Consider the following 26,692-nt stretch of genomic DNA (forward strand, 5'->3'; position numbering starts at 1 on the left):
GTTTAGCATGTCAGCATGTAAACATTTGCTAATTAGCACTAAACACAAAGTACAACTAAGGCTGATTTAAATGTTGTTAGTTTGGCAATTACTTAGTCATAAACCAGCAGTAAGTATTGGACAAATTGAAATTTTGACATGATGATAGCGCTAGATGATCCATCCATCCATCCTAGTTTTTGAGATATTTCAGTCTGGACCAAAGTGATGGACCAACCAACTAAGAGACTGACATTGTCTTTAATTCATTGTCATAATTTGTCAGTACACACTTTTCTTTAATTATTTTCTGCTGACATTTTTTTGTGTGTGCAAAGTTTCACCTGGAAATAAGACTTTTAAGGTCAAGAGGTCTTCCTTTTTTTGGCAAAAGACATGTGTCTAACTTTGTCTGTCTGCTGTTTGGTGATGGGCTGGTAGTGTCCAGTGGGTTTTTAGAGCTTTTTTTTTGCTGAAAACAGCTTCCTGCTGTGACTGAAAACGACGATGAGAGCACTGAGAGTGAACCAAAACAATAAAGTTGTGGGGCGTAAAACCAAAACAATGAGTTAAAAGACGCTAAACTGAGCTGAGGGGAACTGCAGAGTCGGGTGATGATTCTCTGTGGGTTCATCACCATGAGCAAACCCTTTCACATAAGTAGTCATTTGATCCATTGTTAATTTAAAAATGTACACAAAAGAGCAGCTTTGGATAAAAATACCTTTAATAGACAGTATAATTATATTTTTATTATTATCCTTAATTGCTAATTCATGTTATTTTTGCATCTTACAGAAGAATTTAAATAATAAATTGATTAAATGTTCTCCAGCAGTCTGTTATCAGCATCTCACCTTGGCATGTTTGTAGAGGTCCACGCAGGTTTCTGTGGTGATGTTCTTGGAGCAGATGATCTCACAGTGTCTCTGAAGGGCCTCTAGTTGGAAGAATTTGGAGGCAGACAGGAGCTGCAGGGAACAGTACAGCCACACAGAATGAGGCACAGGACTTGGGATTAGAAATGCTAATACTTGCGCTGTCGCTCAGAAGGCTTTGGTTAAGTCTCTCTTACCTCCATAACTTCAGTGTTGCGTATGTGCAAAGATTCAGTGCCTCCACAGTACAGATACTGCATGACCAGCTGGAACACAGAACAGTACAAGGTTCAATCTATACAAATTTGAAGGACCTTTAAAAACATAATGTTATGTTTGGAAACATAAACAAAAATTTTATGAAGTATTAATATGTTTATCAGATTTTTAAAACTCTCACTTATCGATATCGGTAACGGCATCAAAAAAAATTTGATCGAACTCTCATTGTTAGCTGCAGCCCTAACTGACTTTGCATTTTAAAACAAAACCACAACATATTGACAGTGGTTTCGGATTCTGGGTTATTATTGGAAAGCAAAAGATGAAACAATAAAAATCTTACATGGAAAATATTGTACTTGACATGGCTGATCTCAATACAGGTGTTCTCTGCTGCTGGTCGGTTCTGGAGCAGTGACTTGAACCTGGATGAAACAGAAGAAATCGTGAGTATATTATAGCTGTATAGGAAAAAAGAAAATAAACAAATATGTCATTAAAAAGCAGAATTCTTCCTTACCTGGGTGAAGCTGTAAACAGCAAAACTTTGTGTGCATAAAACGGTTTCCCCTCCACCAGGAAAGTAACATCAGACATCTCCTTGTTGTTAAGGAAGTGGGGGTCTGAGAAGAAGATGACAATAAGATCCAATAAAAACAGCCAAATGATGCCTCGTTACTCAAGTCTCCTAAACTACGGAAGCAGAACAGCAAACGGAAAAAGATTAAGCTAATGTGGTCATTAATTCATCACTCAGCTATCAGTGCAACATTATCAAAACACAACAATTCCCATTTCATTAGTATTCTAAAAGGCAGGCAACTGAATTTGATATCTGGTCCTTTGAGCTGTTTCTTTAAGTGTTTCCTTGAACATCCTGATAAATGAATTAGTTGTCAAAGGTTTTTAAGTATTAATTCTCTTCACACACAAAATAACAAACTATTTGTCAATTTATTCTAACCCTGTTGTTGAGCAAAAGCTAGGTGGCGCTGCAGCACAGTCACTGAATAAAATCACTTCGGTGCCTCCTCATGCTCTATGTATAAGAAACAAATAGAAATGTAGAAATGTCTGTGACTTTCCCAACTTCAAAGGAGCTTTTAATACCAGATCAGACTGATAAATCAAATCATTACAGAAATGTGGATACAAATATCTGAATGCAAAACATCATCATGATAAATGTTCAAAGTCAAATTTGTGTTATGAACTCTGAGGGTAAAATGTCAGAGATGATTATTTGTTTGGAGTCCCACAGACCCCACTGCTTTATGTGTAAAAAAACATTTGCCACAAACTGGACTTTGATGAAGGAGATAAAATACTGAAATGACTATTAAGTACTGTTAGTACCCCAAATAAGGAAATATTTAATGTTTTATATGTTATATGGGCTATGCATGAACATGTATATATTCCTTTTGTTTGCCAAAAAGTCATTTACAGACAAAGAGATGTTATAAAACTGCAACAATAGAATTCCAAATAGACTTTCTGGGGATTAGGGAGGGGTGATGCATATGAAAATCCATTGTAATTAACCAAGTTTTCTGCTTTGAGACCCCAAAACAAAAGTAATTAGCAGACTTCTGAAAGTCATCAGTTTAAAATCAGGTTCAGAAGCAATTCTCATAAAATTAGTTAAAATCATGAAGTATCAATGTGATAAAACAGTGTTAAGTATGTTTTTTGAGCTGTTAAGGAGGGCCCAGGGTCTCCAGGGCCCCAAATAGAACATTAGGGTTAAAAAAGACTGTAAATAATATGAAGAATAATATTGGGGTGGGGAGGGGGGTTTTGGACCTTATGTTATCCTCCTGCATGCACTGTTGCAACAATCCCACTGTTAGTTTCTAAATGTATAACATCTCCCGACAGCCCGCAATCACATACAAAAACATTTTATTACTAACATCAAGTAAGACTTTTTAATACCTTCTAAAGCCTTTTTTTGAGGAAATTGAATTAAATGTTTAAGACTTGTAGAGACCTGCAGATACCGTGATATCCTTTACACTCCCTTAGTAGCTTGATTTAATAATCCTGTTGGTAGCTTATCCCTAAAGCAATGTTTTGTCATTAAAATGCACTTCGGAATATTTCTTAAATGTCAAAAAGGGATTGTTGTATTAGTTAGCAAACAGAGTAACATAATAACTCTGTGATCTGTTGTTACATAATGACTTTGACGCAATAATCTGTGACATTTTGATGAGTATATATTTTGCCTTTCACCAAATTAAATTAAAAAAGCATTTAAACTACTATCAGCTCATAAAAGCTTTAATATTTGCTGGAAAACAAAATCTGTAAAGAAAGAACAGAGTGCCACTTACAGAGACTTCGTGAACTGAAAATCTAAGGGAAAAAGGAGCTCATTTTCTGGTATTAAGCACAGTTTGGTGAACTCACCAAAGTTGGAGACAAATTCCCCTCAAAAAACAAGAATCTCTCAGCTTTAACTCTGACCCTGCTGTCACTCCTTCATCACTTAGCTTTATTTAATGCAGAAAGTACACGAAAATGTTGAGGAACATTCACTATTTTTAACTCGCTCTCTTACCTAAGCGGGAGGTCTGTTTCTTCTTGATCTCTGTCAGCTTTGGAATGGGGAAGGGCCCGTAGCACTGGGTGAAAATGACTGACAGCTGCTGGCTTATTACCTCATTCTGCAAACAGACACCAACACAAGTGAGGAGAGAAGCTTTAAACAGAGTTTTTTGGCCTCTGTTTTCCATGAGCTATCCAGGCCGGAATTGTATGCAAATGTATGATAATATGGTTTGGAGTGCAACTAAATATACACCAATATGAGCGTTAATGTCACCCTTGCACACGAACACAGGACAGTTTGTATTCCCAGCAAACCAGCCTTATTTTGTCTAATATTTCTCTAACAAGCATTTTGTTTATATGCACATGAAAGAAAGCCCTGGTGACCTTGCTGGCTCGGAGGATCTGGAACATGAGCGGCAGGCCGTGCGTGATGAGCTCCTCTGTGTACTCTTCCTCCTGAATGCAGCTGAAGTCTTTGAGCAGGCCCTGGATCAGCGGCCGGCGGTGCTGGATGAAGCAGGTACGCAGGGACTCGAACCAGGTGTGCAGCGTCCAGGGAACGCCTGGGAATAATACCACATGAACAGTGAATACACACTTGCGCACAGCAAAGCCAATCTGATTCAGAGCAAGTTTCAAGGGCGACAGAACCGACCATGTTTCCATCACTTTAGTGTTAGCATGAGTTGAAGGGCGATTGCATGGTGAGTGATTAGTGGAAAGTCAGAGGCTCCGACGGGAATATAAAGACAGCACTTGAATATAATTAAAGAATGTCCCATTAAAAAATGGCTGTAATGTTCTGTAACAATATGATGAGCACCGAATGACGTGTATGTGAAATTAACATGAATCATGACATGACAGTGGAGACTTGTGTATCATCGGCACTGCTGAAAGGATTAGTTGATTAATGGAGTAGGAAATTAACTAATTTTGATAAGCAATTAATCATGACGTTATTTATCAAGCAAAAATGCCAAAGATTAGCTGATTCCAGCTTTTCAGATTTGAGTATCTGCTGCTTTTCTATGTTTTATATAATCATAAATGAGCTATCTTTGGGTTTTAGAGTCTTGTTTGGACAAAACAAGCAATTTAAAGATGTCACCTTGGGCTACAGGAACTTGTGATAGGCATTTTTCACTATTATAACATTCTATAGCCTAAAATCGATTAATTGAGACTGAAAATTCATTCTTGACCTATTATCTAAGATCTATTTAGTAGCCGTTCCGGAGCTTTTGACTCTTTTACATAATCTTCCTCTCAGTGAGATTGGTTACAGGTCAACTGCTGCTTCATGGACATGGACAAGGAATAGGTCTACATTTTGGGAAATATGCTTATTTGCTTTCTTGTCCAGAGTAGGATGAGAAGATCAATGCCACTCTCATATCTGTCCATTAAATAGATGGATAAATTAATATGTAGAGCCAGGAGATGGTTAGCTTAAGTTAGCACGAAGACTGGAAACATTGGGAAATAGGTGATGAAATTTACGTCACGCAAAGCCTCACAGACACAGAAACCATGAATTGGCCTTTAGCTTGGCTTTGTCCAAAGGTAAAAAAATCATCTTCCCAGCACCTCTAAAGCTCACTGAGTAACATGTTATATCTTGTTATAACCGCCTGTAAAACCACAACTTGCCGTTTTTACACTTTGGTTTCTGTACGGATTATCAAACCAGATATAATGTGTTAATTAGTGAGCTTTAAAAGGTGCTGATTTTGTTACCTTTGGACAGAGCCCAGCTGACTGTTGCCCGTTTCCACTCTTTATGCTAAGTAAGCTAACCGACTGCTGGCATCAATCTTATCATCTAACTCTCATCAAGAAAGCAAATAAGAGTATATCTCAAAATGGCAAACAAATACATCTACTGTTCAAAGACAACTGAGCAAACTCCATCTGCTGAGGATTGTGTGATACGACCAAAAGGTCCAGAGCAGCTACTAAATCGCACTTGAGAGATGTGAGAGAGGTGAGATTGTTTTGTCAACTGAAATAAATTAGTCAATTAATCCTAATCAACAAACACATTAGGTCTTATGGCCAATGAACTGGACAATGTTGGGGTGAAAGCTGATGATTGCCACATCTACAGAATGAGCACTGCTTGAGGATACTTTTTCGTCATCACGTTCACACCTTTGACCCAAGTTATTATCGCCTAAAATAAAAAGTCCTACTTGTGCGACCGTTACATGGTTGGATGAGAAGCAGTGATTGTATACAGGATAGCACAGGACGGGACAGGACAGGCACAGCATGAGCACATCTCCAGGACAGCTGGAGGCACCAAAGAGCGAGGCATGTGTGCCAGTGAAGCATGTATTAGTAAATCTGACCTAAGCTGCGGATGTCTATGGTGATGTCCACATGGCCGTGCTCTGCGCTATGGTACATGGCCTCTCTCAGGGCCCTCAGTTTGGCCTTTCCTGTTCGAAGGGTCCCTCCGCCATTGGCCTGCGGTGCCAACCTCTTCTCCCCGGGATCCGAACCCTCGGCCAGGATCTCCTCCAGGGACAGCACATCCCCCTTTTCCTTCTCTGACTGGGCCAGGAGCTTCCGAAATACATTCCTAAAGGAAAGGAGGTAGAAGATAAAATACAGACAGAGATTAAAGGAAAGCAGAGCGATAAGATACAGTGACAGATTGTTTTAAGGTCAGGGCAAGAAGTAACAAAGCGAATCAAGCTGTGGGGATGGGGTGAGAAAACTACAAAACACCCAGCATGTGGATGATCATAGACTGGAAAATGGTTCTAAATTAGGCATACACGTACTGTGTTAACTCCACATTAAGCCCATCCAGCTCTTTAGCTCTGATAACACTCAAAATATTCTCATGTATTTAATTAAGCACGTTTGCGTACTCTAAAGCTCTATCATTGGTCTGTAGAGCCAAAATATGTGAAGCTGGAACTGATGAGCTCCTCTAAAAAGAAAAGATAGTAAAAGATGTTGCAAAATCACGTGTTTTAGTCTGCAGATTCATTAGTACTACATGCAACATTGCAACGCATTGTTTCTGCAACAGAATGATGCAGCAGTAACTGATGCCCTTATTTGAGAAGAATGGACTTTGTAACGTAACGTATACAGTGTGATCACAGCCCGAGGATGCATCACTGCACCATCTGCTTTAGTAAGGAGGAGCTCGTTTAGACCAACATAACATCATATCCTGTTTTTGAGATTGTTTGATCACTGATGACAGGTCAGTGGGAGGCTCACTGTCGTCACTTTGAAGCTGTTTATAAAATGTTTTTTGATTGCCACTAGCAGTCCCTTGGGTTTGAGTGAGCAATGAGTGAGCAGATTACCACAGTATATTCTCTGGTTGTGTCCATGGAGCTACACTACATGGCCAAAAGTATGCAGACACCCAAAGATTACACCTTTATGTGATTGTTAAACATCTCATTCCTTAACATGAGCATTAATCTGCTGCTATAACAGACTCCCTTTTTATGGTTTCAGTCTTTCCAACAGATTTTGGAACCTGGCTGCAGGGATTTGCTCCCATTCAGCCACAGGAGCATTAGTGAGGTCCAACACTGATTTTGGGAGATAAGGTCTGGCTTGCAGTCAACATTTCAGTTCATCCCAAAGGTGTTGGATGAGGGTGAGTCATGTTCCTCTATGCCAAATTATAAAAAACATTTCTTTATGGACCTGGCTTTGTGCACAGGGGAACTGTCATGTTGAAACAGGAAAGAAACTGTTGCCACAAAGTTGGAAGCACACTATTTAGCTTTAAGAATTCTCTTAACAAAAACTAAATGAGGCTCAAACCAAGAAAAAGACCCAGATCAAAAGTATACAAGCGAAAGGAGTGTCCACATACTTTATAGTTTGCCATATAGTGCACATGAGGTCCATATAAAAAATAGTTATACACTGATTTCCTGTCTTACTGAGGATTAGATGAGAAGATCGATAACAGAAATAGCTCTGTGACATATTTAGCATAGCTTAGCACAAAGATTGGAAGCAGGGGAAAACAGATAGCTTCAACAGAAGTTACTTCCAAACTCCAAAGCTGTCATATTTACATATTTATTTTGTGCATTTAACATGTAGAAAAGGAAAACGGGAAATGTTGGTTTAATGAGCAGTTAGCTTACGCATTGAAGCTATTTAGTGACCAACAACAGCTGAACTAGTGGCTGCACTTAGCATTTCAGAGGCCCTGTCCTCACCGTAAAGTACACTTCTAGTCTAAACAAAACCCAGGTGATTTTTGTCATTTTGTACAGATAATTGTTACTCAGCACCTGCTGAAAGAAAAGAGAACTTTTACACCCTACCATCTCACAACCAATCCTAATGCAGTTTGAGCCTGCTCACGACACCCTGCAGCATAATCATCATACTATAATTGATTGTCTTAATAATGCTGCATTGTGTTGTTGGCTTACCACTTCACTCCACTTCCTGACAGCTCTCACTGCCCTGAATGTTAATGGGCTTTATCTTACTCAGCTGCGGGGAAATTATGTCAAACTGAAGCCATAAGTGCTGCTGGATAGACTGCAGCGCTTATTGTCGCCTGCTGTCTGACAGCAAAACCAAGATATCTGCCTCTCATATACTGCAGGATTTTGTGAGAGCCAGATGGACTAGGGCAGAGTGTGTCAATGGATCAATTCTGTGGTAATGGATATATCTCTGCTGGTTGGCACTTGTGTATGTGTCCCTGTGTTTGTGTGTGAGTGTGTGATTGCCTGTATTACCTGTGGCCATGTGCTGCTGCCAGGCTGTATGAGTTCATGTCTCCCAGTGGGGCAGAGGAGATGCCGTTTCGACACATGGTCCCGATCATGGGGTCGGCCCCTCTTTCCAAAAGCAAACTCACCAACTCAAAGTTACCTAACCAGGATGACACATTCTTCATAATGAGTACTTTGGTACTTTTGAGACTTTAAATACTTTAAATACATTTTGCTGATAATACTTATGTACCTTTACTCAAGTAACATTTTAAATAAAGGACTTTTACTTGCAATGGAGTATTTTTAGACTGGTATTTCTACTTTTACTTAAGTAAAGCATCTGAGTATTTCTTCCATGACTGGATGTTACATACAAAAAATATGAGCAGCTTCTAAAACATGATGCATAGTTGTAGAAAAGGCTAACCAACTATCTCTATAAAATTGTTCAAATTAGCTCCAACTTGACCAGCTACCCCAGTCAAATGCTACTTATGATAGCTTTATGTTAGAATATTTTAATATTTTATTTTTTATATACAGGGGAAATGCTGATTCATGATTGAAACCAAGTTTTAAAACAAAGTTCCACCCATTGCCATGTGATGTAAGATCTGTTTAACATATTTAACATTTTTCTTTCCCGTTTAAGTTTCCTTTAATTATATGTACATAGGGTACAGGAAACAAGATGAAGGGAAATTGAAATACCTTAAGGATAATAAGAAAAGATACATTCCAGTCCAGTAAGTCTTAAAGTAACTGGATACAGGTAGTAAAGGGCTACCAGAGTTGTTTCATGTTCTGAAACATTGGTTACACTTATACATTAATGCATCAGTAACAATATTCCAGTAACAAAATATAAATAACACGTGGGTTTTTTCTGCAGAAGGAGTACTAACCTTTGATATATTAAATACACTTTGCTGATAATACTTCTGTACATTTACTCAAGTACAATTTTGAATTCAAGACTTTTACTTGTAATAAAGTATTTCTACAATTGGGTATTGGTACTTTTACTCAGGTAAAGGATCTGAATACTTCTTCCACCACTAATGTTGGTGCTGTAAATGTCTACTTTCTGAGGTGAAGGGATGCTCTTTAAGTGGTTCTTTAGGTGGCTGTTGAAGTGTACAGCAACAAAATATAACCCATCAAAATACCTTTTCACATTCATTAAATTCCACATGACTACAGCAGTGAAATCTGCTCTGATGAGCACTAAACAAGTCATAACTAATGCATGATGCACTCTGACAAGACACTGCTCAGTTAAATCAGTTCGAATATAACCTGAATGTCTGGATACTTGCATGGCTTGTTCAAGCTTTTATATCCTAGTAAAGTTAATGAGACAGTGAAGTAAAACAGGCTGGAGTCAGAGAGTCAGAGCCTGAACCTGCATAAAGTTATTCTGTGCTTAGAAAGTCACTCACTCATTGCTGTTCATTAACAAAATTAGCAATGGGATTGTGGACTTTATTCCATCTACATTATTTGTTATTAAATGAGTAGGATGTTAATAGTGTTCATTATCCGTGTCTGTGTGTTTTCATCACTCGTTACCATGGCAACGTGGCTGCCTACACCTTCCTAAAGTCACTCTTTGTAACATGAAGATTCACTATTGTCAACTTTTTATGTTTGAATTAACTTGTTATGTAATGTTTAAAAACTTTCAGTAGGAGTTATTAAAAAGTAGCGGTGTAAAAATCAATCATTGGGTAAATATGTGATGTATTTAAAGGAACAATTTGACATTTTAGGAAATATGCATATTTGCTTTCTTGTCGAGGGTTTGGTTGAGAAGATTGACACCACTCTTGAGTCTGCCAGTTCAATATGTGGCTGGAGCTAGCAGCCAGTTAGCGTAGCTTAGCATAAAGACTGGAAATAGGTGAAAACAGCTAGTTTGACTGCTGCCCAAAGGTAACAAAATCTGTGTGCTAGCACCTCGGAAGATCACTAATTAACACGTCATATCTTGTTTGTTTACTCTGTATAAAAACTGAAGTGTAAAAACAACAATTTGTAGTTTTGCAAGTGTTTATGTGCAGTACTATTTCTTGTGTGGGTGCAGTGAGTTCCTTGAGTTTCCACTGGTTGCCTGGCAACCTCATGATGACATCAAGACTTCTTCAGTTTGTGTCCATTAAACACTACAGTGTTTAAAAAGTCTTAATTAGTGAGCTTTAGAGCTGCTTCTAGGTCGATTTTGTTACCTTTAATCAAAGCCAGGCTAGCTGTTTCCATATGTTTCCATCTGTTTCCAGTCTTTATGCTAAGCTAAGCTACCCAGCTGCTGGCTGTAGTTTCACATTTAATGGACAAATATAAGAGTGGTATCGATCTTCTCATCTAACTCTCAACAAGAAAGCAAATACATTTCCCAAAATGTCAAACTATTCCTTTAAACGCACATTTGGTTCTGCTTTGACAGATAATTCCGGTCGGTTTAAAGCCCATTTTGACTGAATAAAAATACCTGCTGCAGGTTCATTCATACGTGGCTGCACAACTATACAGTAGCACAATCGTGAGAAGCAGCATTTAAAAGTCAATGCATTCTTGAATCTCAGATAGTAATTGAAAGTGATAAATTAATTAGAAGATTAAAGTGAGAATGCCTTCTGGTGAGGTTAGACTCAAGCATGTCATGACTAATCCCTTATACGCTGTATCGAGAATAAGAATACTTGGGTCAAATATGCACGTCTGGAATCTGAAAGTGAAGAGGAATCCACATCTTTGCTGCTTGTGATTACCTGCAGCAGCAGCCAGCTGAAGCGGGGTCTCCGTGTAGTTCTCCGCCCCATCCTGCAGGGCGCCCTCCACATTCGCTCTATTATCCAGCAGCAACTGTAGAGGGGATGGAGGGAGGTGCATGGGAGGGGGGCAAACCAGGACAGAGAGTAGGAAGGAAGAAAACAGGCGAGGGGGAGACATTGTGTTATACTCAGGATTGGCAAGAGGAAAAGCCTCAACTGTTGGAAACCTAAACCACCTCATTTAGAGGTTGTCCTAGCTCTGGACACTAAACACACTCCTTGCTACACTTCGTCATTAGGTTCTGTCTGAGGGACTTATTGTTGGTGATGACTTGCCTGAGCTGAGAAAGGAAGAATCAAAATGGTTTCTTTTTCTATCCCAAAAAAACTCTGATTGCAGTAGTGCAGATTAATAATTGAAAAAAACCTGAGGGCGACGCTGTTCATCAGGCTTTCAGCCAGTGTCAGCTCGTACACTAACTACTGCAACTGAATGTATTATATATAAAAAATGAACAAAACAAAACTGCCAACCCTGAGGCTGTGTATCAGGCTGGCTGAGCTCTGCTCTGTTTAGTTTGCCTCTGGAAGTTTCTCCCTGCTGCTGTAGGTCCAGTCCTTAGATTCAGTTATGGTGAAAACCAGGGGGCTGGGTGACTCATCTACACATCTTAAGAGCTTACATTATTAAAAACAAACTTAATCTGGAGAGTTTGCCTTGTTTTTTCCGCATAACTGAGATAATTACTGCACAGATAGGATCAAGAAGGAGAAATTAAAACGACATATGGCATTGTTATTATTATTATTATTATTATGCACCATAATAATAATCATCATCATTATAGCCTCATTTGGGTGCAAAGGTGAGGGAAAGGGCCACAGGTTAATGGTTACAGGTCATAAACGTCACTACCTGCACGACAGGGACGTGTCCGTGTAACACGGCGAAAGTGAGTGGTGTCCCCTGGCGCGTTTCAGGATAAACTGAGGGGTGCTTGTTTACTGTGCTTGGCACCTGGGAAGTCATAGGTGAAGTTCAGGGAGAGAGATATACAGCCATTAACATTCACAGCTCAGGGCAGGAGATGGGGGGGAGGGGGAAGCGAGAAGCAGTATGCAGGAGGAGAAGTGTAAGCAAAGGAGGGCAGGATGGCAGAGGGAGATTTTCCTCTTGAGTTTCACAGAAAAATCTTGAGCAGCTTGACTTCTACCTCTCATCTCTATCCTCACTCTAAACATGAGACCAGTTAGAGTATATCTATTTGCATGGGCATGGCTCTCTGACCACACTTTGTACTATCTGCCTGTCTCCATCTTTAAATAGTGTTTCATTTCAAAGGGGAATGAAACCAGAGAGAAAACACAACATTGGCAAAGACTACAAACACTGTCAAGACGGGTGATGCTGACTCATGAACAAAGCAGCAAAGTAAAATTAAACAGCCATACAGCCTGATGTTGTTCTGTGATTTCTAAAGTGGCTTTTTCACAGAGTAAATTATAGAAATTATTTCTACATGTCGCCTAGAGGAGGCCTCTTCCAAACAGACGTGTAATGTAATGTCACATTTCATTTGAGCTCTGATGCTAAACAGTGGGACTGTTAGTGTTTTTGTGTTCACAGTGATGAACCATTAATCACTTTATAATATAAGGCAGTTTAAGCAGAAACAGAGGGGATCACTTACTGCAATACCTTAAAATATCAGAACTCTAGAGTCATATTTTAACAAAATGTTTTAAATAGTGGCATGTTCAATCAGTGATATACAACATCATGTACTTTTAATTTACTTAAAGGCTCAGTTCACCCAAGTTACAATCAAAAAGACATATTTTCTCACTTGTCCCACAGTGCATTTAGCCTTGCAGATAGTTTTGGTTTTATATGTTGAGGTTTAGAGATTTCTATCATCACCTCAATCCAGTTGAGGTCATTTTTGGTGCTGTGTCATAACCCACAGACGTCGCTCTAGACAGTTTTTACCGGAACAATTTTATTCCAAAGAAACAGTAGCCATAAAACCTGTTGATAGTAAAGTCTGGGGATTATCTAGGTGAGTCGTTTCCAACCTTTTTGGCTTGTGACCCCTTAAGAGTGTTAAGGGGTTACAGTGTAGTTATGGAGCTATAGCTAACGTGCACCTTCACCAAAATGTAACTACACAGCAGCGGCAACAGAGATGCCACTTTAAGACCAGAAGACCTGTGATTGGTCAGCTTGAGCAGCTTGTGTTTTCTCCTCCAAGTTTTTGATGCTAGTGGAGATTGTTGAGAGTAAAGACAACATGAAGCATGTTGAAAGGAGACTCAATAATCTTTTCTTTTACAGTGACACACATCCAGCTACAACATCTCCACTGCATTCACCACTCTCTGTCACAGTAAATGAAATAACGTAAAAACTGTGATTTCACGGAGGTAGTCTACTGCTATTCAGTAATGAGAGAAGGCAAAATAGAAGTTACCTGGATGTAAATTTATATTAGTATGTGCTTAGCCCACCGTCACTCTATATCACAAGGTAAATTAAAGAATGTTAACACAATTAGTGTGGGGATTATAATTAAAGCACCATATTGCCTGATCATGTACTACACAGCAGTAGTGCTATGAGTGAAATTGGATGTCGAACTATAAATCAGAACCTACACCATAGGTATGTACGACAGGACTGCCATTAACCCCTTGTAAGTAGAAATCCAGTAGAGATGAGTTCAACCAAAGAGGACTTGTTGCTTCTCAGGCTGTTTATTTTAAAATGATTTTTAAAGGCCTGAAGAGGTACAAGTAACCTTTATTTCACTAGAAAAAAAGCTAAAATCAAAAGTGAAAAATATAAATATAACCCCCCCACCATATTTTGATAGACATCCCTTTAATCATCTTATCCGACCCTTCAGATTTATATTGTGACCCCTTGTGGAGTCCTGATCCCTACATTGGGGACAACTGATCTTGTTTAACCAGGACATTGTTTCTTTAAAGTGTGATTTCCATTTAACTCCATTGTATTGGTGTGATAGCTGAAATCACAGATAGTATAGATAAACTATCTCAAAACCTCGGCTCATAAAACTATCTGCATGCCCAGAGCCCATTAGAAATACATGAGAGAATATGTTTCTTGTAATTTGGGTTAAATGATCCTTTAAACATGTATCAATCACCTCCTAGATGATTTATACAGGTAGCGCTTTGCTTTTGAGTCAACACACCTGCACTAAATACAGGCACTAAACCAATGAAGCAATCACAACAATCAACAATGAGGTCACTATGGTGGAGGAGAGTCCATGAAGCATTTCTATTCTTGGATATTCTTATTGCCAACTAAGATTAAAGCAGCTACACACACACACAGGACACATTGCGGAGAAACAGATTTATAACAATAAGGCTTACTTTTAATGCTATTAGTTCAACATAATAAATAAGTGCAATGAAGTTCATGCTTCATGCACAGTCTGTGGTAGCGAGTTACACTAAGTGCACACACTTGTACAACAGTAATGCATTATTTATGTAGTAGAAAGCAAACTGCTGCTGAATGTCTACATTGTAAAATGTGATGAAGTAACTGCCTGCACTGAGGGACTATCAGCGGATTATTATTCTATATCAGCGTAGAGACAAACTATCATTATTACTGTGCAAATAATCCTGCTTATCGGTGCACTTCATGTAATAAGCTGCCAGGAGAACAGAGAGCATGCCGACAGCAGGTGAGACAATGAAGACAGAGAGGGGGGAAAGAGCAACACAAAGTGGGTTCATCGTTTTCACTGAGACACACAACAAATGTAAATGAACATTTTGGACAAAAATAAAAATGTGGAATCAATGTGACATTTTGACAGACTGATGGCGTCTCATGAACACTGACCTCGCTGTTGATGTCGGCTCCGGCGTCGAGCAGCATCTGGACCATGGCCTCGTCACCGCGGACGCAGGCGTACATGAGAGGGGTCATTCCCTGTGGGAGGGAGAAAGGAGGAGGGTTACAGGCTTCAGGCTGGATTATTCATTTCTACAATGTAATTTTGTAGAAAGGAAAGGTGATGAACTGTATTTCTTTCAGGAGCTTTCAGTAAATCACAAACTCAGTCTACTTTTTATTTGAAAATTGTACCAAATAAATTTTTATTCAGGAGCTGTTTGACAATTTTAACAGTACAGTAGTGCCATGGTCTCAGTTATAAACCAAAGTTGCTAATGCCCATAAGTACTTGTGTATTACCATTTTATCTTACTTTATACTACTCCACTACATTTCAGAGGCAAATGTTGTACTTTTTCTAGTTACTAGTTACTTTACCAATTAACATATAATCATCCTATAAAATACAATGAATTGTTTTAGATCTACCAGATGTTTGGTTTGGTATAGAAATACCAAACATCATATAAAGTAGCTAGGATTAGCAACAGCTCGACCAGCTGCAAAAATACAGACATAATTATTTAATACATAAATAATAATAATAATCCAAATGCAGGACTATTACTTGTAATGCAGCATTTTTAAGTGGTGGTATTGCTATTTTTAGTTAAGCTATATTAAAAATCTGGGTGCTTCTTCCACCACTGTGCCCAACAAAGCAAGGAATTCATCTCATTAAACCCTAAAATATGGCCTAGCATCTAATCAGCCTCATGAGCCAGATGTTATGATACTTATGTCAAATCACTTGCCTTCTTGGGTTCAAATCTGACAACGGGGCTTTTCTGTCTGGAGTTTGCATGTTCCCCAGGGGCTCCAGTTTCCTCCCACAGGCCAATCACATTCAGGTTGGGTGGATTGGAAGCTAAATTGCCCTCACAGTTTAGGTGGTGTGAATGTCTGGCTATGTGTACCAGCACAGTGATAGACTGGTGACCTGTCCAGGGTGTATTCTGCCTCTTGCCTAATGCATGCTGGGAATGGCTTCAGCCCCACAACCTTGCTTTAGTGTTGCCATGTGCCAAAAAACAAATAATCATACAGAGACTCAAGAATTGTTGTCAAATTGATTCAAATCCTAGCATGTAAGCTAACAGGTTACAGGTATAGCATTTTTGTACCGTAAACCAAACAAAACCTAAGGATAACCATACTAAATGAAACAGTTTGACACTTGAAGGATAGGTTCACATATATTCAAGTCTGTCTTAAAACAATAGTCAGGTGCCCATATGAACAGTTTTTGCCTGCAGTCATCATTCCTCCTGTCTGCACTGGCCATTAAAAGATCCATTTCTAACATGCTTCCAATGGAAGAGATGAGGGACAAAAATCTAAAGTCATTTAGTTTATCTGAAAGTGTGTATCTTCCAAAGTTACTGTCTTTACAAATTCCCTATTTTTGTTGTACTAAAGAGACTGTAACTTTAGAAGATACCCACTTGATTTGACTAACTCAGACTGCTGAAGCCTCATATTAGCTTCAGATACATTTTATAATGTATTTTTGAACAGAATGAGGACTGTGATCACTTACATTGAAAGCACATTGGGAAGGGCCAGTATGAACATGAGGAATGAGTACAGCAAACAAAACCTGTTTCAGTGTTCATATGGGTACCTGACTATTGCTTAAAGACAGACTTGAAAAATTGTGAACCTATCCTTTAAACCAATGACCATTGAGAATTCAACACCTGAATAAGTGTACTTGAGTGTACTTGAGCATGTTGATTCATTAATTGAACTAATAAACACCTGTGAAATTGTATTGTGACGGCAGATTCTTTGGTAATTTCTCTTAAACCATATGAAATATGTGGATTCCAGTGCTATCAGCAAAGCCCTTTAGAGACCATTAGCTTTTCTATAAGGAGCTCACCAACAGCTGTGCTCGTTACTTCTATAAGAAACCAGAAAAAAGAATAATTTAGTTTCTAAGTCTTTCTTCACATAATGTTCTTTAAATCACTATTTTGTCATAACCTCTGAAGTGCCATATGTGCATGTTGAGAGTTCACTAGGGGGTTACTAATCAGCCCCATGACTAAAGATTGCACTAAAATATACTCCGTCTTCATACATAACATACAAGTCAGAGCCCATTTCCTCCTCATCAATCAGAGACATTTCCAGCAGTTGCTTGCAGGTTCCAATTTTCCAGACATAATCATAACTGCCTCAAAATAACTGTGTCTTTCCAACGAGAGCGACAGCATAGGTGGGCTGTGAAACTCCTCACATAACATCTTATATCTCCACATGCCACCATATGCATGGAGCACTCTCTTGAGCCTGACACGCCCGCACACATTATGCTCCAAGATGCAGGATGAAGCTGCATGTAAGTGTTACTGCAAAGAGAAAAATAACAAAAGAACTTTATTGTAAAGCAGGTGGCAAGTTCTTCCCATTTACCAGACTATCTAGACTAAAAAACAAACACATTTTTAAGTGCTTTGGATGAGCTTCCATAAAACAGACTTCAATCATATGTCTAATCTGGGCCATTATGTTCAACAAAGGCCTTTTACGACTCGCTCATAACACACCAAAGCACTTTATGTTGAAGACTGATATCCCTTTGTGGTGATTCATTCTTAAATATTTCCTGGACACCGATCTACTTAATCAGCAGACAGCTAAAGAGCGATAGACAGCAGACCCTGATGATCATTAGCCTCTCAGCCGTGATGACAGACTGCAGCTTTTACTGTATTGCTCCTGTAAAGCTGTCTGGTCCCTTGCAGCATTTAGCTGGTTTTACAAGTGAATAAAAGCCTGTATGTCACCACGGATGGTTATTTATGGGAGGAGTGAGGAGGAAAAGTGTCAGTCAATACAATTTGTTCTACTCATAAGGACCTGTAAATACTGAAAACTAATTCAGGTCTGTTCCGGTCAAATAATCTGACTGACTGTGGTATGAATCAACCTGCAAGCAGCTGTGGATAACATGAAACTAAAATATAGGTTTACGTTAGAAACAAAAATGGAAAAGAGGGGCTTTTTGCAAACATAAATCCCACGTATCAGTTTGTAACAGTTTTTTTGTGTATCTAAGAGGAGACCTGCCAAGAGTTTCTTAACCAGGCACAGCTTTTTTGACGACTGAAAATCAGATTGCACTATTAGCTTCCACTTAGTAGTGCAAGGAATAACCAATATTTCCATTGACTGAGGAAGGTAGAAAATCCCAAATGACATTAACGCTTGGATGCAGTAAGGCTGAGATATCGACCTGAAGCTCAGTCCAGGAAAAGTGTTACAGTATCAGGTACAAATGGAACAATAGATAATTTCTTCATCATTTTTTGGATAAAGAGTAAGGGTGTAACACAAAGCTATTATCAGTCTCTGTTTATTTCACAAAAATATCTGTATTTATATCTGTATTTGGATTTATACTGCACATTGTTCGTCAAGACTGCTTAATTTTCTGCGTTCAGCTGTTTTCTACTGCCATTTACACTCCTCATACGTATATGTATAAGTTTAGCTGCCCACAAAGTATACAAAATAACATTCCTAACATAATAGTTTGACCATGTACCTAAGTTAATCAAATGATAAATTATGATTTTTATTTGAACCCAACTTTTATAAAAAAGGAGTTTGTTAATGCAATGGAGCGAAGGTCCAGATGAAAATAAAGCTGGTTTGAAGTGTCCATGAAAAAAATGATTGTTATTGAAAGTTATTGACAAAAATCTGAAAAGCTCTCTCTGCCATTTTGCATATACTTTTGACACAGTCAGTTTGTTAAGTTGCGCCTGATGCCAAGCTTCAATGTCGGATCCTGAGGTAAAAATAACATCTGTGCAACATCAGTACATCTTAATCCTGCCCTGCACAACAAGTCTGGTAGAACCTCTGCGTTTTTAGCCTATTTGTTTACATTTAGGTAAATCTGCATCATGGAAAATCATGCTGCTTTGATACTAGCAGTTCAACAATCATCTGGATTACTTTTGATACTGAGGAAAACGTCTTCAGTATCAAGTTGAAACAGTTAATGAATTCATCGATCAGTCAACTTACAGAAAAATAATCAGCAACTATTTTAATAATTGATTAATTGCCAAACAATGCTTAGTTCCAGCTTCTTCTTGTTCTGATTCTTCTTGTGAGAATTTGCTGCTTTTATTGTCTTATGTGATAATAAACTGACTATCTTTGAAGTGTTCAGACAAAATAAGCAATTTGATCCTTACATCAAGTGTAGGTTTGATTGGTGCAAGCAGTGTATAATGTCTGTGTGTTTCAGTTTGACTCAGTTATAACTCTGAGAAGATGTGGTATGACGTTTGTGTGGGGCGACAAATATTACAGCGAATATTCAGATACCGTCCATATCTGTGTATATTCATATAATGTATTTGCATTCCTATAAACATCCGTATACTCAGACACAAAGAAACCAATATTTTCTTGTAAATAATGTGAATTTTGAAAAGTTGTATCATGGCATAAGTATTTAGCACATTGCATGACTCATAGGGCGCAGCCTGTGCCCAGCATGTGTGTGAACTGGGATGGATTGCTAGGTAATACTTGCTAGAGATTCATAATTCCTTGTGTTTAACTCTCCACTATTCCTATGTGGGCGTGTGATGTTAATGCCGTATATACATGTAGGAGTGTGTGTTAAGTGCCGAACCTGTTCGCTCATGCTGTTAATGCCATCAGGCCCCAGCAGGTTCACGGCCTGCTTGACCAGGTCCGTCCGTCCGCAGTTGAGCATCCTGAAGCCCAGATCCTGCAGGAACTTGGCCTCAGTGGAGGCTGCGTCCAGCTTTCTGGTGGCACAGAAACAATCCTCCGCTCTGCAGATGAAACAGCAGATCCATTACTGTGATTAAGTGTGAGCTTATATCAGAAATGCATGCATTTGAGATCTGTGGTTTTACATCTCCACTTCACACTGAAGGAAACAGAAAATGACTCTGCTTTTAACAACTTAAAATCTTGGTATTATATAATCAACTGTAACTTTATAAGTTTATTTCAAGTATTGAGCTGTTTGCATTCAAAGTCAATTCACTAATGTTTGCGTTTGTCATCATATCATTTTTCTTTGCTTGCCTCTGGTTCTCTACTTTCTTCATTTCCTAAAGTAGCTTTTCTCCAGGTAAGGCTTTTGCTATGACTCATTATTACACATTCATGTCTCCCGTAAAGCCTCTTAATCCAAGAGAGCAGCTGTCACAGCTGACGCTTCCACAGGGTCAAAGACAACTTTTTCATGATGTTTGTCCAATGTTACATGACAATTAAATCTGACATATGTAAGAAAATGTTAACTGGCATTTCACACCTCTCAGTGTTTCATTTATTATTTCTCTGCAAGTATTTGAAATGTGATAAGACTCTTAACACACTGACACCAACACAAAATCACTGACTGAGCTGCCATGTGACAAATGTTGTGCACGGCCACGTGACTGCGGTGGTGTATTTGAGAATGGCAGAAGTGAAAGGGGGAGAGAGGGGGGAACAGGGAGACTGTAGGTGAGACAAAAACATAGAGAGAGAAGATTTATCCCCAAGTCACAAAACCAGCAGATTGGTTACTGTTGTCCATTAAAAGAGGGACAAACACACTTTATTTAGTGATCTCATTAACAAACTTTGAAGTTAGACAATGCAGTTTAAAAAGACTAAGAGTTTACAGCAATGCTACCAGCTCTGTGAGGCTGTACTTAGGCACAGCAGTGCTTTGAGCTAAATGCTAATGTGAGTATGCTAGCATACAATGACAATGCAAACATGCTGATGGTAAGCAGATATAATGTTTACCACCCTAGTTTAGTGTGTTAGCATGCTAACATTGGCTAATTAGCACTAAACACAAAGTGCAGCTGAGGCTGATGGGAATGTCATTAGTAAACTAAAGTATTGGACAAATAGAAATTTTGACCTGATGATGGCGGTAGATGAAAAGTTAAGGGATCACCAAAGTGATTCATCCTGAGGTTAACATGAATGTGTGTAGCAAATTTCATGGCAATCCATTTAATGGTTGTTGAGACATTTCACTCTAAATCACGAATGTCAACCTGCTGGTCCATATAAAAGTACCAATATGATGGACTGACCGACCTGCCATCACTAAAAGCCGCTAAAAATGTATTTAGGTTCACCAACTGATTGGCTTACTCAAATATTTTCAGACAATTATCTTATTGTACTTTTGGTGACCAAACCACCATGAATTTCTAATTTGAAAATACAAATTACAAATAGAATTATATGCATCCTCAACGCTTTGACCTGTCATCGCAGAAAAGCACAGGTGTAACTAATAACACTAATTATGCTCCTGAACTAAGGTGTGACTAGCTGTCATTAGTCACACCTGTGCTTGGCATGTCAGCGTGTCCTTAATGAGTCAGAGCTATTACAATATGTCCTGCTATTGTACTGATACAGGAACTGATCTCAATTAGTGCCAGGAAGTCGCAATTTACTGATGATACATGGCTACATCAAAGAGCCACACCAACCACAACCTAGAAAAAATAACTAAAAATTCTGTGCAACATTTAAAGCCTTTTTTTGTGCTGAACTGACTTTTGACTCAATCTCATATGATTTCTGTTATTATGACAGTGTGGATATCTGGCTTTTGTAACATGCATGTTACAATTAGTTTCAGTCAAACAGAGGGCTAGATTTATAGGTACACACTATTACTTGAATTTTTTGGGGGATAATTTACTGAAGATTTTCAGTGATGTGTACTGGACCTTTTGTATGGCCTGAGAGATTTTTGAGTTGAGCTAATGAGCTTATAAGCAAAAGGATGATTAAACACTTCCAGAAGCAAGAAGGACTCACTGCTGCTGGCTGATATGCTCACTAGGCAAAATGACTTCCCATACTTAACCGTGGGTCTTCTTCACTCACTGATTTAACTATTTCTGCCTCAGCTTGCTTGTTGCAGTAAAACTTTGTTATATGCATCATATCCGTACTTTATTTGTCGAGGTTCACAGTCCACACCGGGGAGCAGCAGTCTGGCGGACTGCCTCACATCATCGCTGTCCACAGAGAAACTTCGTCGGTGCTCAGTGTGGGCGACTGCCACCCGGATCCACTCCATCAGCGGAGGCAGTACCAGGAACGGCCTGCAGGGGAAAACAAAGGTTTGTTTGCTTACATCAAATGTTTAAATAAAATTAGTTGAAATTTAAAGGAATGGCACATAAAATGGGATTTTCCACAAGGAAATAATATGATGCAGGAGTACAAAGGGATTTCAAAAATGAAAAGAATGAAACTAACTTAATGGCCCTGAAAACTGAAAAATGTTCTTTATCGGTTTCTTACTGTTACTGACGGGATCCCACATGAACACACTATTTTGTTGTTGTTTGGTCACCGTCAATCTAATCTGATCTGAACCACACCCACACAGTCCTGAAGAAGAATAGTTTTTGAATAGTTTTTTTAAGTATTACCTTAAGATGTTTTTTTACTTTGATTGTTGCCATTAATTTAATGTTACGGAGAAATATTTAGGATTTGAAGCCAAGCGTTCAGGGGCTTTAACTTACTAAACTTAAGTGCTCTACTCACTTTTCAAATAAAATCACTTAATAAAGACTCTGGTCCAACACTGATAGCCACACACATTTTCTAATTAAAGATGCCCTTATAGATAACTGAAAAGGCGGCTACACCAAATCAATATTCATAATTTACAACTCAGATAGTCCAGAACAGAAAGAGATCTAGATGCTGCAACCTCCCAAAAGGCTGTTATTACCTTCTTTAATCAACATCAGTAATGGGTCTTGCCTGGCTGACATGTTCATATTTCATCATTTATGTCCAGGACTACTGTGTGTGTGCGTATATGTGTGTGTGTGTGTGTGTGTGTGTGTGTGTGTGTGTTTGTGGATAGTCTCTAATCACATAACCTGGAAATCACCTAATCTCTCACTATCACATACACACATACACATTTATGTTGTTCTGTCTGCTATTTATCTTTTCCCCCACAGTGCAACAACAGCAAAATTCAGGTCAGTCATTCATCAGACATTTAACCCCTTAACATCAGTTCACAAGCAGAATGAGCAATTTTTCTCATTTTGTCATGTGTACTGAGTCACACCAAATTAGATATGAATTAGATACTTGGATTTATATAAACATTTTACAAGTATGACTTTATAAGGTTCCTTGTTTTCTAAACAATAACACACATTAAAGAAACAGTTCGAAATTTAGGGAAATACAGTTATTTGCTTTCATGCTGAGTGTTATATGAGTAGATTGATACCACTCTCATGGCTGTGCATTAAGTATAACGCTAGCACTATTAGGCGATTAGCTTAGCTTAGCATAAAGACTGGAAGCAGTGGGAGACAGCTAGCCTGTTTCTGTCCAAAGTTCAAAAATACACCTACCAACAGTTCTAAAACTTGTTATTTACTGTAACACATTGTGTCTTGTTTATTAATCCATATACAAACAGAAATATAAAAGTAATGTCAATTGTAAGCTAAGCGCCTCCTAGCCCCAGCTCCGTACTTAATGCACAGACACGAGAGTGGTATCAGTCTTCACCTCTAAATCTCGGCAGGAAAGCGAAAAACACATATTTCCCAAAATTTACAACTATGCCTTTAATGACAACAGCAGTAAATAATTGGAAAAAAAAATGGGACTGAACAACGATATTAATTCAAATACTCCTTGACAAGCTGTGTTTTTAAAATTTTAAAATAGCTAACATGAAGAGGTCATGTATGATCTTAGGTTAGCTAAAATCCGCCTAAGGCTGGATTCAGACAGAATCAGGCTGTGCGGCGGTGTGGGCATGTTTATTTATGTTTAGAACTTAACCACTGTGAAACAATCAGAAAATAAGGTTTCATTTCTCTGATTCACCTGCTTTCTCTGTACCGGCGCTCCATCTACTAATTAATTCTATAGGTCGCTCGACCAGAGCTCAAACAAACAAACACAAATCCAAAGGAAGCTTCTTGGTATCGCTATATTTCAGCATATACTGCAAGCCAGACGGAGGTTTCAGTGATATTTCTGGGGTGGAGCAGTTTGACAGTTTGGCCCCCACTACCACAGCCAACGCACTACCGCCACTCAAAATGAATGGGGGGACTGGTATTTTCGCTGCAGTGCCTGATTCTGTCTGAATGCAGCCTAAATCACATCCTGGAGTTGTTCATTATGCTTTCATGATGTTAATGAAATACCACATAAATAAATGAGAATGCTGTATTTTGTTTATAATTTATCAATTTTTACATACTCTTCCTTTCTTGAACGTTAGCTTTAGCATCATTGTCACTGAGCAACGTAAGGAGCAAGCTGCATGATGATTTTAATTTCAAACATCAATATGAAGCTGTTATGTGATCACAGGAGTGTGTGTGTTTGTTTTAATATAATTTGTTAGCATTAATCTTGAAAATAATGATTACAGCTGGGATATTAACAGATAATTTACAGCAGCTTCAAAAATAACAGTCAAACCTAACTACTTATTTGAGCTAAGTGAAAATGCCAGTCTTTTAGCTGGCTTTTTAGCTGTGCACAATCCCCTTTTATTTAACCTCATCTGTTGGAGTACTGCTCAACCAAAGAGGAATAGTTTACAGACAGAATGAGACAAGAGTTTGTAGGACAAATACGTCTTTTAAAAAAAATAGTACTACTGTATATTTTTAAAAGTGAAAATAATTATCCATCAAACATTTATTAACACAGCTGGTAGTAACTGTCTCATCAGCTCTATTCTTGTTGCATTTGGCCTCAGTTCACGATAGAAGATATTCCGTATCACAAAACAAAAAGGACAAAAGTTTATTGCTTTCCTGGACTGGATAAACTCCATCCACTGGCAGTGTGCCTTCAGTAAATCCTACTCATTCATAATAATTATCCTCTTAGGCTCATAAAAATGGTCCCTTTCTCTACTCTAGATTATTGAACTAATGACAAACAGAACAGCTTTGAGATATTGTTTATATGGGCTTTTTGTAATGCCTGGCCCTTGAAACAGATCATTGGTAGAAAGGACACACTTGAAAAATTCCTTTCACAAGGTTCTCATTAAGCAGATATTAAGCTTGATTTTTTTCCCCCATTTATTGTACTTAGCTATCATGGCTATGTCCTTTTTATGAACTCAAGTATTCAGGATACTTTTAATAACAAATGTACTTATTCTACAAGAAACATTAATTATGGTAGAGTTAGGAATACTTCTGACTCACTAGATCTCAGTTTAGATAGTAATAAAAGTCCTTTAAGGCTTTTAAAACCATGGCGGATGCTCAGATGCACATTAGAAAACCTTAAAACACTAAATTAACTGGGCTAATTTCATGTTATAGTCAGTTAAATCATATTATGAATCCATCAGTGAAGGTCCCTGTAGAGCTTTTCTCCCTCATGACCCTCTGGCAACCATAATGTCTAAAAAAAAAAAAGATTTCAAACAGAACCACGTACCCTACTGAGAGAAACCATTTGGGACTGTTATGTTTATCATGTATTCAGCTCCCTGGTCCTTCTGTAAATTTGCTGTAAGCACATGTTTAATCAAGACAGCAGCTGTTAGATATTGACACACTGTGTTTGACAAGTCTACATTTTGTGTGCATCAGTTTCTCATTCCACAACCAAAGCTATCCTTGTCATTACACCTATAGCCTGCCATGAATTTGAACTCTGGCGGGTTTTAAAAAAAGCAACGTCTTCACTGTTGTTTAGCAGTTGGCTGACTAATGGGACAATTCAGACATCCTCCCTTTTCTCAGAGCTTGTGTGCTAACTGATGTCTGCCTCCCGAAAGACATATATAACGTTCTGGGTTTGAAAAAGAGGGAGGCCAGTCTGGAATGAAAACACTGATGTCCATCAATACAGACAGCAGGCCTATAGCGACAACCAACACCCAGAGTTGCCAGTGTAAAAATTCCTCCTTAGGAGTAAACGTCTGGGCTAAAATACTGAATATATCATTAACCATAATATACTGCAGCTCTGTTACTATTTTAAATTCCTCTAGATTCTTGATCTTTCTCATGAACTTCAAAATTTGGAGCAATAAATCAATTTTCTTTTTCTAAGGCTAATTTGACGTCAGGTAGAAATTTAAAGCTTAGGTGTAAAAGTCATTTCAGTAATTTACTTCCCTTCAATAGTTTTTCACCCTACAGAGGCTTATCTGAAGCTTCAAAAAACAACCCTAAAAGATTATTTTATCTCATTTAATCATATTCTGCCTCCCTCTTATCCCGCTGTGTTATTCAGGCCCTTTCTAGTCGTCTTCAACCTTTCCGCAGAATGCTAAATAGAGAATTTTCTCTCCGGGGACCCAAGAGCCTGCTGACATGTCACTCCGCCTGACATTCCTTGTGCTCCCCAGGGTCGTCAGGATGGAGTTTTATCTCCTCAGAGTGGAGGAAAGATGTTGGAATATCTGTCCATCCGTCCATCCAAGTGAAGTCCCCCTGGTTCCCATCAATCTGCTCGATGCCTAGGGAAGTGTCAGCGCTGACCAGCCCACGCAGCATCTTACAGGATCGCTTGTGGGGCGAGAAACTTGTGCAAGAAAGTAGGAATGTCTGT

At 38.6% G+C, this 26,692-nt stretch overlaps 1 protein-coding gene across 4 annotated transcripts in view; it reads right to left on the bottom strand.

Moving 5' to 3' along the window:
- btbd11a (BTB (POZ) domain containing 11a) overlaps window positions 1-26,692 on the bottom strand; it is a 176,546-nt gene that overhangs the window by 5,754 nt on the left and 144,100 nt on the right. For 3 of the 4 annotated variants that reach the window (XM_044186720.1, XM_044186719.1, XM_044186717.1), the window contains 13 exons: window positions 22,060-22,212; window positions 19,743-19,908; window positions 15,026-15,115; window positions 12,053-12,154; window positions 11,134-11,227; window positions 8,384-8,519; window positions 5,993-6,225; window positions 4,023-4,201; window positions 3,646-3,751; window positions 1,600-1,702; window positions 1,423-1,504; window positions 1,055-1,123; window positions 837-950 (listed from right to left, as the gene is read on the bottom strand). In XM_044186720.1, the coding sequence (XP_044042655.1) occupies window positions 837-950; window positions 1,055-1,123; window positions 1,423-1,504; window positions 1,600-1,702; window positions 3,646-3,751; window positions 4,023-4,201; window positions 5,993-6,225; window positions 8,384-8,519; window positions 11,134-11,227; window positions 12,053-12,154; window positions 15,026-15,115; window positions 19,743-19,908; window positions 22,060-22,212 (1,627 nt within the window). The remainder of the gene's footprint in view (window positions 1-836; window positions 951-1,054; window positions 1,124-1,422; window positions 1,505-1,599; window positions 1,703-3,645; window positions 3,752-4,022; window positions 4,202-5,992; window positions 6,226-8,383; window positions 8,520-11,133; window positions 11,228-12,052; window positions 12,155-15,025; window positions 15,116-19,742; window positions 19,909-22,059; window positions 22,213-26,692) is intronic. The other variant, XM_044186721.1, reaches the window with a different exon arrangement.

Source organism: Siniperca chuatsi, linkage group LG23 (genome assembly GCF_020085105.1).
Source record: "Siniperca chuatsi isolate FFG_IHB_CAS linkage group LG23, ASM2008510v1, whole genome shotgun sequence".
NCBI classification, from domain to species: Eukaryota; Metazoa; Chordata; class Actinopteri; order Centrarchiformes; family Sinipercidae; genus Siniperca; species Siniperca chuatsi.